Below are 17,361 nucleotides of genomic sequence, written 5' to 3'. Positions count from 1 at the left end.
AATGAGATAAATGTGTACTTAAATAAATTCAAACGTAGTAGGTGCCCTATAATCTTTCTCTGGTCATGAACACTCTCTGCAAAAGAGAGTTGAGTTTTCTGGTGGAGGCACAGCGTGAAAGAAACCCTAGGCATCAAGCCCTGGGCATCCAGGGAGCAGCAAGGGAGCAGGCAGAGCCTCCCACGCAGCCCGGGGCGCTTACCCGATGGAGTGCGACCTGCAGCCCGGCAGCATGGGGAGAAAAGCAGAGCAGTTAGCACACAGCAGGCACAGCGACTGCCCAGCCGCCACGCGGACATTGTAGTCCCCTTTCCAGAGCCCCAAAAGCAAAAACTGGGAAACACCATTCACCGCTCTTTTCTGAGTATACTGACTTTTTAATGTGTCTTACAGATGATTTTACCTTACAGATGATTTTACCAACTTGTTATAAGTTTTGCTTCTAACTGTTATTCCCATGGATATATAGCAATGGTTGGACTCTCTAATAAAATTGCATGTCTTCTCCAAACATTTCGTCCCCACCGCATCACAGTTTGAACAACTTCACTAAGAAGTTCCAAGAAGATGCCGGTATTATTATAAAAATGATTCCAACAGCTTGTATGTCTTTGGAATACTTTCATAAATGTGAACTAATTTTAACTTCGCAGGAAACACTCTGGTCATGCAGGCATTAACGATGTTATTTTACAGATGGAGAAAGACCAGGCAACTCCGTGACAATCAGGTTAAACTGAAAATCTTAGCTTGGGACATAAAAGTTATCTTTACGAAACATATAAATTAAATTATAGCATAGTGCTTTTCACTCAAAGGTCCAAATTCTAGGTTTTCAAAATCTTACTGTAAGTATTCATTGGAATTATTTTAATGAATAAGTGAGAGGTATGTTTTTTTCTTCCAAGGTATCTGAATTTTGTTGGCCATCATTTTGAACAAGTTCAGAAATTTGGTCTCAGAATGCACAAGGGAATAAGATGACATTTTTAACCAAAAATAAAATGTCTGTGATAAAATTTTAACATTTCCCCACTATCATTTTATAAATTGGTACATTAATTTGAACACAAAATCAAAACTTATTAATTTTTCTTATTTAAGAGTTTTTAATTAAACTTAAGCAACTTCAAAATCACTTTTATGTATATTACTTGTTTTGGCATAATTTAAAACTAAAACTTCTTTGCAAAACTTGTTGCTTTCACCAAGAGTTATCCTCATTTACATACAAATGTTAGACATAATTTGAAAGAAATACAAAAATATCAAATATTACATAAAACTATAGCTCTGAATTTTTCAAACTCTTCAAAATATTTCAGGCTGTATTTGAGTCTCAAGTAACTAACATAGGCTACATTTTCCAATATTTTTAGCCACAGTTTATAATGAAAGTGTTGTATCCGTGGACTAGTAACTATTAATAGTAAAAAGTTTGGAACTCCTGGGAAATAGGTTATCCATTACGCTAAAACAAAGCCACATTGAAACAGGAGGAAAGGTAATCAACACAGCCTTGATATCATACCCAATTAGTGTATGAACACGAATGGCAACGTATTACATATATGAAACACAGTCTTCATTCTTTACTATTTGGAAAAAGAATGAGCAGAGCCTTTATGAAATACAGTGGGCTCCTGTGAATGCACTCTCCCTGATTTCCATGATGTGGGGTCACCTTGTAACTGAGACGGTCACTTGATAAAGAGAAAAACTAACATTTATTGAGTGCACAATACATGCCAGACTCTCTTCTACTACTTTTATAAAAATCCATGATGCTGTTACGGCCACTCTTATGGCCATTTCACAAATGAGAACACCCAGGAACAGGGGAGCTAAGTCTTCCCCATAACCTGATCTGAAGCTGAAGTACCCGGGAGCTTGTAACAGATGCACATTCCTAGGCTCCACCCAAGGCCTCCTCGCACTGAGGCATGATCTGAGAGGTACGACCTGGGAATACATATTCTAAGCAAGCTTCAGCTGTGTTTGTAAGGTCCACTGAAGATGCGGAAACACTATTCCAGGCAGCAGTATTATGGCAAGTTTCCAGAGTTCAAGTGAAAGATTTCAACTAAGTATGTAGAAAACAATTTTTATAAACATGGCCAAATACGTTTTCTCAGGCATAACAGGTGATAGGGTCTTTTATGTTTTAAGGGATTATTTAGTTAGTTTAGATAAATGTTATAATATAATGCCATTGAAATGACTGCAAATTTTATTTATTTTACTTTATTTTATATTATTTTATTTTTGATACAGAGTCTGGCTTTGTTGCCTGGGCTAGAGTGCTGTGGCGTCAGCCTAGCTCACAGCAACCTCAAACTCCTGGGCTCAAGTGATCCTCCTGCATCAGCCTCCCACATAGCTGGGACTACAGGAATGCGCCACCATGCCTGGCTAATTTTTTCTATATATATTTTTAGTTGTCCATATAATTTCTTTCTATTTTTAGTAGAGACGGTGTCTCGCTCTTGCTCAGGCTGGTCTCAAACTCCTGACCTCAAACGATCCTCCCGCCTCAGCCTCCCAGAGTGCTAGGATTACAGGCATGAGCCACTGCGCCTGGCCTGCAAATTTTATTTATAATAAAATTAGGGGTAAGTAAAAATCCAGGAGGTTTACCTGTTCATCACACCTGCCTCTGAAAAGTTTCAATTGCTTTTTGTTGTGGTGGTATTAGTAAAAATGAAGATAAAACAATATACTCAAATGCATGCACATGTCCTTACTTAACTCTAGGCTCGAGAATGCCTAGTTATTAAGATAGTGCATGGATATTGGGCACAATCCAACAATTTTTGAAGTTAAAAAATAATTTAAGATACTAATATACATATGTAAATATAAATATAAAGATGCAAAGATAAATATTTTCCTCTAGGTATCAAAAGCTTTTTGTTTTTTATAAAAAAGTAATAGTTTAAAAATCCAGCAAAAGAAATACACAGATTTTTTTTAAAAAGAAGAGATTTAAAATGTACTTGAAAAGTTTTTTTTAAATGATTTTAGTTTCTAGAGAGAAAAATGAAACTGATTTCTAAAGAAAAATCTCCCAAAGCATATAAACCAAATTCAAAATAAACTATGATAGGTATTTAAACAAGCAAAAACTGTAAGACGAATAATACTATATAACTTCCTTGTACATAATATGAAAAATAAAAATGGCCAATACATTTTTTTTTTCTGGTGCCTATGTGAGAACTTTTGGTTCCCAGTTCAAAATCAACCTTGATGTTCACCCTTATTTTATATAATAGTGAAATAGTAAAAATAACCAAAATGTGCAAAGGTATTTGTCTGAAAGTGTTGCTATGGCTATGCGCTGGAAGATAATAAAGCCATTCAAAATGAGGGTGTTGCATCATGAAGGAGGGCATTAAAAGCTAAGATGTAATAAATATTTATTAAGATATTCACAAAATATTGATAAAGTGAAGAAAGAAAACTACCAGAAGTATATATTATATGGTACCTTGTTGGAACAAAAGAATAAATACATACGTATTTAGCACAGAAAAGATATACTAGATGGATGTACAAAAATATGTCACCTAGAATAGTTTATTAGAGCATGCTCCACTGAATGTATATTGTAACTCATGGTTTAAATTTTAGCTAGTAAGATTCAGCGTGTGCTACATTCTTTTGAAATCTCCCTCATTATCTATCTTCTATTTTTACTAGGTTGTGTCCTAGTGAAAACGGCATTTTTTAGGACCAGGCCCCTGAGCTGATCTTTAGGCAAAAAACATCCCAATATAAAAATTTATCTTAGTCATCAATCAATGTCAGCCATATAACATTTTTATCTATTAAAATTTAAAAAATATATGTCAAGAAGACCAGCCAATACATAATGTTTCCTTCAATCAGAAAGCCAAGGCCTTAGCCCTGGTCCCTGGTTCTTTCCCGCAGTACCTCATGTCTCCAAACTTCTTGCTGATGGCTGTCCCGACATTGCTGAATGCCGCAGTCGCCTTCTGCCCTGCATGACTCAGGGTTTCATGTGTCTTCTTGTAGCTAGAAGCAAAAGAGCAATAGTAAGCAACACGGTTCTATCTCATGGTCTCCCCTAAAACATTCATCTTCCTTCGCTCTGCTTACTTTGAGAATTTCCTTTCCTGAACAGATTTAAGAAGAGGATCCACAGAAGGCGAGTGAAGGGAAATGCGCCCTTGTGTGTTCTAAAGCCATTCCAGCAAACAACGGCTCTGTAGGGACCTGTACTTCCCAACAAAGCTCGCATCTGGTCTAGGGCTAAAGCTAAACCTTTCTTTGGCAAAGGTCTAACCATGATAGCAATAGCAACAGACATTTATTGAGGACTTCATATGCATTAACTCATTTAAGACTGTTTACTGGGAGATTTTTGTTGTTGTTGTTTTGAGTACAAATAAGCTTTCTGTCTTGCAGTGAAAGTCAACAGGAAAACAGGCTTTACTTTTCAGAGACTCAGCCAGGACAGGTTAGCTGTTTGGCCAGCACACCAATCCTGGGACCTTCAGTAGTGTGGGGTAAGGGTCTTTCTTTCCAAGCCAAATAAAAAGCATTCTGTTGAATTTTCATGTCTTACTAATTTGAAAGTCAGTATTAATAATCAAAAGGAAAAAGCATGTCATCTTCTAAATTGTTTTGACTTAAAGCATTTTTCTACACACAAAAAGAAGAAAATGTTAAAAATGCATCTTTTTACAAGAAGATATTTTATAGCATGAATATATTTTCTATTATGAGATTTAAAAGAGAGCAATCCTTTAATGGCTACATGTGCAGCATTTCACCAAAGATACAAAAAAACATTTAGAATTATTTTTCCCTAAACATGTTATGAAAATATAAATTTACCACTTGAATCTAAAAAAAAAGAATTGCATAATAAGATGAAAGCCTAACGGTAAGAAGAATGAACTGTGTGAGAGATTGGGTATGTACATCTTTTAAAATTAGGTCTTTAATCTTCACTGGCACTTCTGAACTCAACAGTGCTGCACCGCTTCTCATAAAAAGAGATAATAATCATTCCTGAACATGATGGCCTGGAAGTCTTAGAAGCACAAAATCAAAGAGTAAATAAATCATAAACTAAACTTCAATTTTCAAGCACTGTGCATTTTTTAAATGCTGAGAGTGAGGCTTTTACTTCTCTTTATACAAGATGAAGTTACTAAGTTTTCAAAAAGATGGAATAGTGGTGGGATAGTTTAAATTCCTTTCCAAAACCTTCTACCATTTGAACTGTGGCACAATTCGGAGTGGTTATTAGTGGGGAGATTTCATGGGTTAGCAAAGCAGAACACTTATGAAATAAAGGAAGGCTATCACTTTGAATGGCCCACCACAAAGTTGCATTTCCTCATTCCTACTTCTACCTACAGAAGAGATTCAATTTCTCCTCCTTCTTCACCCCAAAACCACCCACCTCCCCCATGTCTCCTTGAAGCCTAAAGACAATATAAAAAGGCAGCAGAAAATATAAAAGGGGAAGGACTTTTTTGTGGGTCCTCAGATTCTCTCAAATCTAGGCACATAAAAAACTATGACAAAAACAATGGAGACAGCAAACCTTGGGCACAAGTGACCCCTTGTCCTTCTTCTGTATTCCTGGATCTTTCTATAATTTCAGTCTGCTGAGTAATTATCCTAATCATTGGTCCCTATTCCAAGTTGAATCCTGCTGCAGACTAAAACATACCAAGATCTTTCATTAACATAACATAGATTTTTCTTTTCATTATAAATCAAACTAAATAAGTCATGATTGCTTAATCAGTATGCAAAGTATTACCTCTGGGAATCACACACATCCTCTGACAGTTAAAATTCTTTTTAGTGACTTGAAATCTACCCAACCAAACCCAACTACAGCTCACCATTCCTTTACATCAAATTTTTCATCACATGAGGTGTAGATCTTGTCCTAGAGTGGGTATCATGAACGCTAACAAAGTGGGGGTTTAATTCATTCCAGAGGTTAAATAGATTCTATCACTCCTCCTAGCAGATGATGAAGACCCTCCCCCTTCCCTTGGCATCTAAGAAAAAAGGGTCAGAGAAAGACCCTCTCCCAAAATTATATGGTTGATGGGCTTATGCCTCCTGCTTAAGGAAGGGATTGATTCTTTCCTACAAAGGCAAGTTCACTTTACTCCTAGAGGTTAAAGAGTCCATGATCATCTGTTTCTATTAAACAGTCTCCAAGGAAATCTCATTCAGTCATATAGGCTTCCAATGGCATCTATATGCAGACGAATCCCAAATGTCTACCTGAGCCTTGAACTTTTCCTCTGAGTTGTCCTCTCAGTATATAAACTTGTTTGTCCGTTAGGCATTTCAGATGTCACATAGCCAAAACAGAATTCTGAAGTCTCTCCTTCAGACCTGTTTCTCAATCTTTCTCACCACAGAGAATAATTACTGCATGCTTATAAAGTGTAAGACACTGTCCTGAAGACTTTACAGATATTAACTTACTGAATCCACACTACCTGTGACACAGGCATTAATATGATCTCAAGTCTGTAGCCCATGAACCTAGCCACCATGCTATTTCTCATCACGGTAAACAGTTCCTGCACTTACCTGGTAGCTCAAGTCAAAGACCTTGAAGTCATACTCTTTCCCTTTATTTTCCTCATTGTCTGCCTTTAAACCACTTGTTCTGACCTCCAAATCCTCTCCCCTCTCTGTCCATGACTTTGTCTGTAAGACAAACAAATCCCCCAAAACTCTTCTTCCTGACCAGACTCTAAACTCCATAACCCCAGGGAGTACATCTGTGCTATTCACCCAACAAAAAGCTTCACACTAAGTAGACTGCCTGGTTATGAAACCAACTTGTTTTTCAAACATGGAAAAACACAAACTACATATTCTCCTCTGTGGGAAGTGGCTAGACGCCTTCCTTGAACTTGCCAGCTCTAATCCCACATCTCAGGAGAAGTAACACTCTCTCCCCACCCTGCCCCCATCAGACCCAGGAAAACAAGACACACCCTGCCCCTTTCCTGCCTCCCATTCCTTCAGGAACAGATGGGCAGAATCCCTGCCCTCCATCTGGTTCGCTTATCCTTGCGGTGTGATTAGGAGGGCCAAGCAGAAAGGTCCTCCTGGTTCTTACAACCCAGAGGGAAGTTCAGATCAGTGTGACATCAAGCTCCCAGGCCTGAATTAAATACAGAGGCCACCAGATCCCGGGAACTGGAGATTGTTCAGCCTCACATTGTCAGGGTCATTCATTAGCATTGGCCACCAGAGTAGAAAGACAGAGGCCAAAACTACTGATGGAAAAACTTATTTAATTTAGTGCCTAAAATCCAGCTATCCTCTTCAGGAGATTATTCATTCAGTATTGCAATATATCTTTTAAATTGCTGCACATCAGTGTGTGGTTTCTTATTTTCTTCCACAATTATCATCATCAGGTTGGAAAGGTTGGTTAGCCTCTGGAGACAGACTGACGGGCTCCCTGCCTCCATCCCGCCCTACTCTGGGCTACGCCATGAACCTATCTGGATAAGTCCTTGGGGAGCACAAGCATAGAAGCCAGTAGAGCTGCTGGGCACACAGAAACTAAGGAACCAGGCTGGGGAGACTTCAGGCTCCTTTTAGATCCAACTCCTCACATAAAGAGCATCTTCACACAGGAGCAGTCTTATACCTTAGTTCTTAAGAATCAGTAGGCAAAGCTGGCAACTGGCAACACTGAAATAATTACTGATGATCATGAGTACCTCTTCTACTACCAGGCCTCTCTATGCCTAGGACAAAAGTCCCACAAAGAGGAAAGCTAACTCCCACTTAAGTATTAGGAATGCAATATCTTAATCTTCCAATGGGAGATACTAGAGAGAAAAATGTACAATCCAAAAATGAAAATTTCTTGATGGTGGAATTTAGGACTGAAATTCGGGCTGAAGATAGGAAGCCTCTGTGATTTCCGCATCAGCCCCTAACCCCCAACACACTAAAAGAAAATTCATATCACATTTGTGGGCACCTTATTCCCTTTGGTACAAGACCACCCGGCAAGCAAAATATTTTAAATTATGAGAAAAGTTAACACTATAGTTAAATATTTCATGTAACTTAAAAAATAATCCAATGAAAGTACGATTGTAGAATAATCAAGGTTATTCTGTACCTTGCCTAACACAAGACAAGAAGAAAATAATAGCAAGGCCGAAACCATTTCTGTGGGTCTAAACCCAGCTCTAAATATTTCCTAGAGTAGTGAGGATAAAAAGCACATATCAAAAGATCAGAGGTATAAGGTTTTTTTAAAAAAAAATAATTGCAAACAAGTCAGTACTAAAACTGCCAACCATTTTTGAGAGACACTCAAAATATGTAGCAAGTGTCAAGTATGCTAAGGAAAAAACACCTGCCCATTTATAAATTTTTATGAAAAAAATAAAAATATATTTAACCGATATTTAAAATGTATAAAAAGAGAAAACATTTAAGCCATAAAACCCCATGAAAGTAGTCTGAGTGAAAATAGAGTTTTAGTTTTAGTGAACAAAGTTTTATTTGAAGTTACATTATCGATTCTGCTTCACATGCAACATATTTAATGACTATTCATACTTCAATTTGTTTTGCTTCTCCAGAAAATATTTTTTTTCTAGCTACAAGTACCAAACCAGCCTTGTAGGGAAAAAAAAACAAAAACAGAACAGAATCGTGAGGAGACAGCAGGCTGAATAGATTTTTAAAAACTGTGATGATGTCATACTTACGCAGTGGAAGTCTGCATGTCATGCCAGCTTTTGCTGAAGTTCTGTTTTAATTCATTCATCAGGTTCATGCCGAGTTTTTGCTTTATCTCAACCAGATGCCTTTCTTTCGCTGACAAAACTTGTCGTAATGTTGTAATTTCGTCTTCTAGCTAGAGATGGGAGGGGAAATGGTGGGGAAAAATGTCAGACCAGCTGTAGAGTCCATTTCTAAAAGCCCCAAAACAGCCTCTAAATCCTTGTATTTACAAAGTCCAATGTTTGGCTATAGTAAACACAACCTATAGAGATGACAGTCAGCTCTAATATCTAAAAATAAAAATTCATTTTTTAGTTTTAATGATTATAAAAGTAATCAATGCTGCTTGTAAAAAATTCAGATTGTACAGCAAAATATAAACAAGAAAACAAAAATCACCTGTAACCTACTAGGAAATAGCCACCACTTATTTTTTGGTTTCTAACCTTCCAAATGTTTTTCTGAAATTACACATAGATGTAATTTTTGGACAAAAATTGGCTTCGTACTGTACACTGTATTTTATAAAACAACTTCTTTTCAAGCATTGCTAGTCAGTATTGTTTATTTTTTGCCAACCAGACATAGCTGCTTTGGTGTAGGAACGGATTTGGCAGACGATGTGGTTTTGCCAAGCTAGCGCCTTCAGGAAGGGAGGAACAAGGGAGTGGCGGATGTATATAAGGGAGTGATTTGTGTTGCTTTTTCTTTTCAACAGTTTTATTGATGTTCAACTGACATACGATAAACTGCACACACTTAAAGAATGTAATTTGTAAGTTTTGACGTATGCATCCACCTGTGGAATCTCCACCACACTCAAGGCAGGGAGCATATCCATCACCTCCTAGCTGCTCTTTGTAATCCCTTCCTCCCTCTTCTTTCCTCTCTCCCACCCTTCCCTCACTGGGCAGCCACTCACCTTCTTTCTTTCACTAGAGTTTCGTGTGCATTTCCTAGAATTTTCTATACACAGAATCATACAGTATGTACTCATTTTTGCCTGGCTTTGTTCACTCAGCCTTGTTCTTTGAGATTCATCCATGTTGTTGCATTATCAATGGTTCCTCCCTTTTTATTTTTTCATAGTAGTATTCCATTGTATGGATATACCACAGTTCATTGTTTATTCACCTGTTGAAGGACATTTGGGTTTCACTAATGAAAATAAAGCTCCTATGAAAATTCATGTGCAAGGCTTTTTATAGACATATTTCCTCTTTCCCCAGTGCTGCAAAAAAAAAGAAAAAGCAAAACTTTTCAGCAATACATTGTTGCTCTTGCAAGTGTAATTTCTAACAAAGAAGTTCTGTTATATACCCAAATTTTAGGAAGTGTTGCTATATCTTGTGAAAGTAAATCTGGATAAACCACAAAGTCTTTGATTTTAATTGGTTGTCATATTCTCTAATGTATTGCCCTGGTAAAATGCTTAAATTTACATCTGTGTTGTCTGAAAAGTTTAAATACTTGTGACTTTTCTTTGTTGAACCAGAAAAGAATTGTTTGAACTCCCTTGGTTTCTCACATGCGCAAAGGTAATAAAAGTCTGCCACTTTACTGGACCTCTTAAAAAAAAAAAAAAAGCTGCTTTGTCTCATTCACATTCACAGTGTCACTTTACTTCTGACCACAAACTGTATCACCAATCCTGTCAGTCATCTTGCAAATGTGTTCTTTGGGTCACAAGAGACGTCGCTGACAGGAAAGCAGCTCAAGAAAGATGTCTGCCTGTGCAAAAAATAGTCTTTTACTAGCCGAAGGAGGATTTTGCTCCACTGGTGAACAGACAGGAATAGTGTTGTGAACCTTTATACCCACCAATAATCACTTAAGCAAAACAGGCAAAAATACCGAATCACAAGCATCTGAAATACCACAGTAAGAGAGAACAATATTTTGGGGTTTTTAATATGTACAAAATGTCTTGGCAATGTAACATTGTTTATTTATGTTCATGGAACATTTTTTTATATGTTCATGGAAATCTTTCTAAAATCTAAAATGAATTACACATTCTATAAACATGGTTTGATCAAACCGCCCTGTCTTTTCTTGATGAGCAAATGTCTTCAGTATGCACACGTTAATATTGATTACTGCAAAGGAGTAGACTCTGGGACCACCAAAGGGAATAATGCTGGTAGTCTCTCTATTAGATGTGAACACACTGTTATTTTAAAATTAAACTCCTCTATTCTTTTGCTATCATGTCAGATTCCACTTTTTCCTCTTTGTCAGTCTGCTCCCTAATATTTCTTATGGTTGTGTCTCTTGCTCTTTTACCACAGAAAATGCTTGGGTTTCATGTCGGTCTTTTATTCTCTATTAGAAAGAACTTTTCTGCTTTCTTTCATTTAGAGTGAATGAAATTACTTGGAGTCTGGTTTTTTTTTTTTTGTACATTCAGTATTCCTGTAGTTTCCACTGTATAATAAAAATAATGGGAAACATTTTAACTTGTAGAAATAAATTACAGATGTACGAAAGGAAAAAGAGGCTTAAACATCTTAATATTCTCAACCTTATATCCATGGGACCCCAGAAATGATTCAAAATCAAGGGGGAGTGGTATGGGTTATTCATTAGTTATCTGAGGGGGAGTGAGTAAAGGATTCAGTTTTCATTATATTTTTAATAAAATCTTGATCCCAAAAAAGTGACAGAGAGAAACATTTAAGGGACCAATTTACCAAACATCATTCTAAAGAAAGAAATATAAAGTCTCACATTTAATAATTTAAAAATACAGGCACATCTTAAAAGGCATTTGTGGGGAAGAGACTTCTTTGAACTCAGTTATTTAGTAGGGTCTATTCTCAGGTTCTATCATAAAATTCTAACCATTTCAATAAAATATAAGGATTCATATTTCTCAAAGCCTTCAGTATATTTATTGAAGGCCAAATATACACCCCAAATCTATTAAGCAAACCCCAGAAGTTGGAAAAACAGACAGTCTTAAATTACATTAACTTGCACGACTGAAAATGGCCAACCACCTCTCTTTCTGCAGAGCCAAAATCTTGCTGCAACAACACAACAAAAAGGTCTCCAATCACAAATATTTTTCATGCTGACGAATGGTGAAATTCAATTCCTCGTTTGACTAATGAGATTTTTTGATCTAGTTATACCAGTGGTTCTCAACTTCAGTTTACATAAGAGTAGCCCAGAGAGCACATTTAAAATGCAGATTCCCAGATGTATGCTTCTTTTTCAATGCCATGAGAGTATGATGTCTTAAATTTGGTGGGACCAGACTACTTACATTATTTAACAAGCACCCCCAGATATTCTAATGCAAGTAGTATGTAAACTCTATATTGTAAGTACTTTTGTAAGCCGTATCAAATTTGGAATGAGATGGAGTGCAGGTAAATTACATTAATTAATTAAAGTATTTAATATGTCCTTTCCCTGTTAATTTAATTTTTTCTTTCTTTTTTTTTTGTTGCTGTTAATTTTCCACACGTAGCACTGACCCTTTCAATTTTAAATTAATTATTTCTTCATTACAAATTAATAGTCTAATTCTTTGGTTTTTTGACTCCCCAGAAGATCTACTTGCAGAATAAATATTTATGCCCAAGATAAGATGCATAAACTTGATTATTTAAATATGAATTAATAGGAAAATAAGTGTTGGCAAAGATGTAAAAGAATTGGAACCTTTGTACATTGCTGATGGGAATGTAAAATGGTTCAGCCACTGTGGCAAATAGTCTTCACAATTTCTCAAAGAGTTAAACACAGAATTACCATATCACGCAACAATCCCACTCTTAGGTATATATCCCAAAGAACTGGAAACAGGATCTCAAATACATGTACACACCTGTTCCTAGCAGCCCTACTCACAGTAGCCAAAAAGTGAAAATAGCCCACATGTCCACCAAGGGATGAATGGATAGACAAATTGTAGTATAAAATGGAATACTATTCAGCCATAAAAAGGAATGAAGTATTGACGACTACTACAACATAGATAAACCTCAAAAACATCAGGCTAAGCGAAAGAAGCCAGACACAAAAGGTCACATATTATATGATTCCATTTATATGAAATATCCAGAATGGGTAAATCCATAGAGGTAGAATCCAAACTGGTGGTTGCCAGAAGCCGGGGGAGGGGGAATGGGAAGCAACTGCTTAAGGAGTACGAGGTTTCCTTTCAGGGTGATGAAATATACTGGAACTAGATACAGGTGGTGGTTACACAACACGGTGTACTAAACGCCACTGAATTGTTCACTTTAAAATGGGTAATTTTATGTTATACAAATTTACCTCAATATAAAATGAAAAAAAAATGTGAATTAACCAATCTGAATTAGCTAATGATTTAGCATCAGTGTGAAATTTCTATTATAAGCTTGAAAATTTATTTTTCTATTTTATCTGCTAGATTACACAAAATTTCAAACTGAAAACCCAGAAGAAAAAATACTTTCAGAAACTGTGAATCTTCGGTATGGTGTTCAGATGTTGGTCTCTTGTGCTTACTGCTTCAAGGCCTGCCTCTTCTTCTGTGCTACCCCTGCAAGAACCAAGATGAAAATGCAGATACTATCTGGGAGGGGCATAACAATAAGACATTATGGTCATGAACACATAAGCTGTGCACTAGCTCAGTCCAGAAAGAAGGAAGGTCTTCGGGAAGAAGCTGAAACAGAAAGGCCCAGAGCCCAAGGCACTTCCTGGCAAGTCCAAGAACAGACAGTTTGAAGGCACTGTGTGTTCTTCCTGGGGAACCACACACCAAAGGAAGAGGGAAGGACCAAAAGAGAGATCAAGGGAGCATGAAAATAGGCTCTGCCTACTTGATAATGCTGTCTGGTATTTTTCCTATTCCTCTTGATGCCTATTTTTCTTGAGTCATTTTATCCAGGGGACATTGGCAGTATTTGATTGTTATATAATCACAAATTTACAGGACTAATGCCAACACTTCATCCTTTTAAAAGCCAAGACACGTTATGGAATGCTAAGCTAACATGCAGCTTGGTGAAATTAAAGTGGGAGTGGGGTGCTAGCGGCACAGAATTATTGAGCAAGTTTATTTAGAGAGAGAGAAAGAGGAGAAAAGCCAGAATAGGTGTGTAAAGGCCTCAGAAAAGATTTCAGGAGCAGCTGGTAATAAGACCAATGAGAATAAATAACTGAAACAAAATAGTACTTCTTTATATAGTGATAAGGTTTATAAAAAAATCATATTCTACTTCTGGTAGTTACAAATATAAATATTTATTTAAGCTGTAAACCAATTCAAGCTAATTATAAATATTAATTGCACACCCTCTATGCACAAACCACTGCACCAGATCGGCGGTGATACTGGCCTCACATTGGAAGGATTTTTAAAAACAAACATATTGCGTGACCATATAATAAATTAAAGATCGAATTGTGTTAAAAGAGATTCCCCTTTTAAAATGCTGAATTTGTCCAAGATGGAAATCTTTTGGACACTATTGGCTTATTTTATGTCTCCCACCAAAAGGAGACGTCTTCCTATTGCCAGCACTTGGTAAGCACACAAAAATGCGGTGGCTGTGTGAGTGGATGGAGTTAGGAGATCAGCTCAAGTCTGAGGGCATCCTCATGGGAATATTATCAATGAAACAGCATGGGATGAGGCAGAGGGAGGGAAAGAGAAGGAGAGGTGGTCGTGGGGGGAGTATCCAGCACAGGCCAGAAGGCAATAGGAGGAGCTGAGGAAACCAGGGAGAGGAGGGGGCTGGACGCCTGTCACACCCAGGACCCCTTTTCAGCAAAGCAGTCAGAGATCAGAAGTCCTTGTGCACAAAGGTCTTGCTTTAGATCACAGCCACAGCTGAGGGCCTGCCTCCAAGGCAGTCATCGAGTAGGTTGGCCTCTGATGCATCTTGGTACCCAACGGCCTAACAGACACAGAAGTCTTCCCTCAGACACAGAGAGAAGTTGCTTGCTACCAGGAAGAATGTCTGTGGAGAGGTGCGACAGAGGAGCTGACTCTCAAAGGATGTCTCGGTTCTTCGTAAGACTGCTGGTGAGACCGCTGAGATGGCTCTCTGTGTGTCCTTGTCATAGTTAAATCCTGGCATTGGAGGTAAAATCTGAATGCATCTGTGATGTGAAAGAACCTGGTTTGCTGTGTGCGCGCACACACACACACACACACGTGCACACACGCACTTGTGCAAGGGTAGGAAAGGCAGAGTTAAGAATGAGCATAACGCAGAGGTGGCCCGAGGTAGAGGAGGAGAAAGAGAAATGCGAAGGGGAAAAACCACAAAGATATACTTCCTCTGCTTTTCACTGGGCCTGGGGCAGACGGCTGTGCCCAAGTCCCACTGGAAGCCACAACGCTACCTTTGGCAACTTGCGGTAATGCTTCCTCTCTGAAGAACCCGGAAATAAGAGCCAGGAGGCACAGAGGCTAATGCATTCTGAAGGATGAAAACATGAATCCCCATAACTTGAACATAGTAACAAAGAGTCTGGTGTTATTTCCAGAAGTCAGGCTCAAATTCAAAGAGTCTTAGGAATGACATGTGCTGGAAGCTTAACACTGTGGCAAATGAGACAGGAATTTCTGAAAGGACTTCTCATTTTTTCTATTCATGAGACATCCATTAAAAACCAATGCTTACTTTTTTCTTGATTATAAATGTAATAAATGCTCATTGTTGAACATTTAAGAAATACAGGATGCAGAAAAATCAAACATACATTGATATATGTATGTCTGTACATCCCAGTAACCGCAGAACCCAGAAAAGTCAAGCCATTTTATAGCAGTTGGTCTGTTACAGAGGTTGTACCTGATTTTAAACTAGCACTATCGATGTGAAGGAGTAAAGTCTTAGCTCAGATTCACTTAGCTTACACCAGAACATAACTTTTGGATACTGCAGTTCATAGGAACAAGTCATGAACCAGAATTTCAGGCCATAAGAAAATGTAGAGTTAGTCCATTATTGTTAAGGCTGACTTTGGTCTGTGCATTCCGGTACGTGCGGTCAATCAGTAGCCACAGACCCGGCTGGAGTCCCAGGCTATTTGATCTGGGGCACTGTGCTTACTGAAATCATTTCTGTTTGTGCTAAAGGAACAAAATACTCTTTTATTTTAAAATGGAATTATTTTAGGATGTGTCTTGGCAAAGTACCCGAAAAGTCTTTAATATTATTATGAGCTGCCATAGACACACACTAGCAGAATGTTAGAATTCGACGAGTCCAGAGTGGACAGAGGGGGAGAGGGTAAGGTGAGCTCAAAGCTGTGTGCTCAGCCTGTGCAAAGGCCAGTGCAGGAAGCCGAAGTGCTTCTGTCCCCATGGTCCAGGACACAGAATGGGGAGGGGTGCTGGCCTCTGCTCCTGTGGCTCCGTGGCTTCCTCCTACTTGAGGAGCCCTTTCTCCAGCCCTCCCCTCCTGGGAAGGAAAGGCTCCTCAGTGAAGTGTCTATGGCTTGGTGGGTGCAAACAAAAGGCTTGAACAAAGAGTTGTATTCACGATGAGCACAGCATCCTCCTCCTCTCTAGGCCCACATCCCCACAGCAACTACACAACATCTAATTAAGCCTCAATTAATCAATCATAGCTTTCCTCTCTACCCCCAGAGCTTTATTCTTCTGCAGAAGAGTACACAATAAATCCAGTTGCTTCTATAATTGGCTTTTTATTTAAAAAAAAATCATTTCAAAGTATTTGTTGAGCTAAGCGACTGATGTAAAACTAGAACTGCTCTTAAAAAGGAGCTTGCACCTGTACCATGGTCTTGAATGAATTCCACCAGGTTTGTAAGTGATTTATTATTCCCATAGTATTCTGATACTAAAAAGAATAAGAAGTGCATATTTAAAAGTGATTATTGTTGCCTAAACAGCACAGTCATTCATTGTACCACCATAACCAACAGGTGAAGGACAATTAGCATTAGAAAAATACCTTGGAAAAAATGAATAATCTTGCAGTGTATTCATTTATAAATTTTATCAAATGAAAGACAACATGATTGCAATACGGTACTTTATCAGATTAACTCTCAAGATCTACTGAACATACCTGAACTAATTCTGCCTTTAACTCTTCCTTTTCCTCCTCAGAAAGCATGCTAGAGAAGTCAGCACTGGCTACTGCATCTTCATCTCTTCCTTGCAATGGTTCAGTCTCCAGCAAACCTTTAGGCAAAATCGATAAAAACAGAATGCAACTTTAAAAATGAATTTAGCCAACTTCTGTTTTCATAGCTTGAAGGATTAGATACACTGACAGACCCTCCCTCTGAAAAACAACCGAAAGTTTCAGAAAAGTCAAAAATCTTCCTAAACGTGTGGTGAGCTCAGAGAACGTAAAGAATGCTAAGAAGCCAAAAACCTAAGTGAAAATGGGAAGCCAGAGATGTAAACAAAACAAGCGTTCATGAAGTTCTACGTTCGCCACACGGGTGAATTCCAGCTTCGATTTTCACTGTCTCATGGGGTGCAGGGGGCAGAGGACAGGTCCAGGGCCCACCCAAGGAGAGGAGTTTAATGTGAGACACCTGCATAAATCTGTGTCCCCACAGGGATACACCCTGAGAGCCAGGTGAACTGGAAATAAA

The 17,361-nt window shown here is 38.1% G+C and overlaps 1 protein-coding gene across 6 annotated transcripts in view; it reads right to left on the bottom strand.

Annotated features, from left to right (window-relative positions):
- The window catches only part of TPD52L1 (TPD52 like 1), an 80,722-nt gene that overhangs the window by 9,737 nt on the left and 53,624 nt on the right, over positions 1-17,361 (bottom strand). For 5 of the 6 annotated variants that reach the window (XM_069487299.1, XM_069487301.1, XM_069487300.1 and 2 more), the window contains exons 2-4: positions 16,824-16,939; positions 8,757-8,905; positions 3,937-4,038 (exon numbers count right to left, since the gene is read on the bottom strand). In XM_069487299.1, the coding sequence (XP_069343400.1) occupies positions 3,937-4,038; positions 8,757-8,905; positions 16,824-16,939 (367 nt within the window). Of the gene's footprint in view, positions 1-202; positions 218-3,936; positions 4,039-8,756; positions 8,906-16,823; positions 16,940-17,361 lie in introns of all 6 variants that reach the window. The other variant, XM_069487298.1, reaches the window with a different exon arrangement.

The sequence above is a fragment of the Eulemur rufifrons genome, chromosome 15, assembly GCF_041146395.1.
Source record: "Eulemur rufifrons isolate Redbay chromosome 15, OSU_ERuf_1, whole genome shotgun sequence".
Taxonomy (NCBI): domain Eukaryota; kingdom Metazoa; phylum Chordata; class Mammalia; order Primates; family Lemuridae; genus Eulemur; species Eulemur rufifrons.
This window is presented reverse-complemented; position numbering and strand designations above follow the sequence as displayed.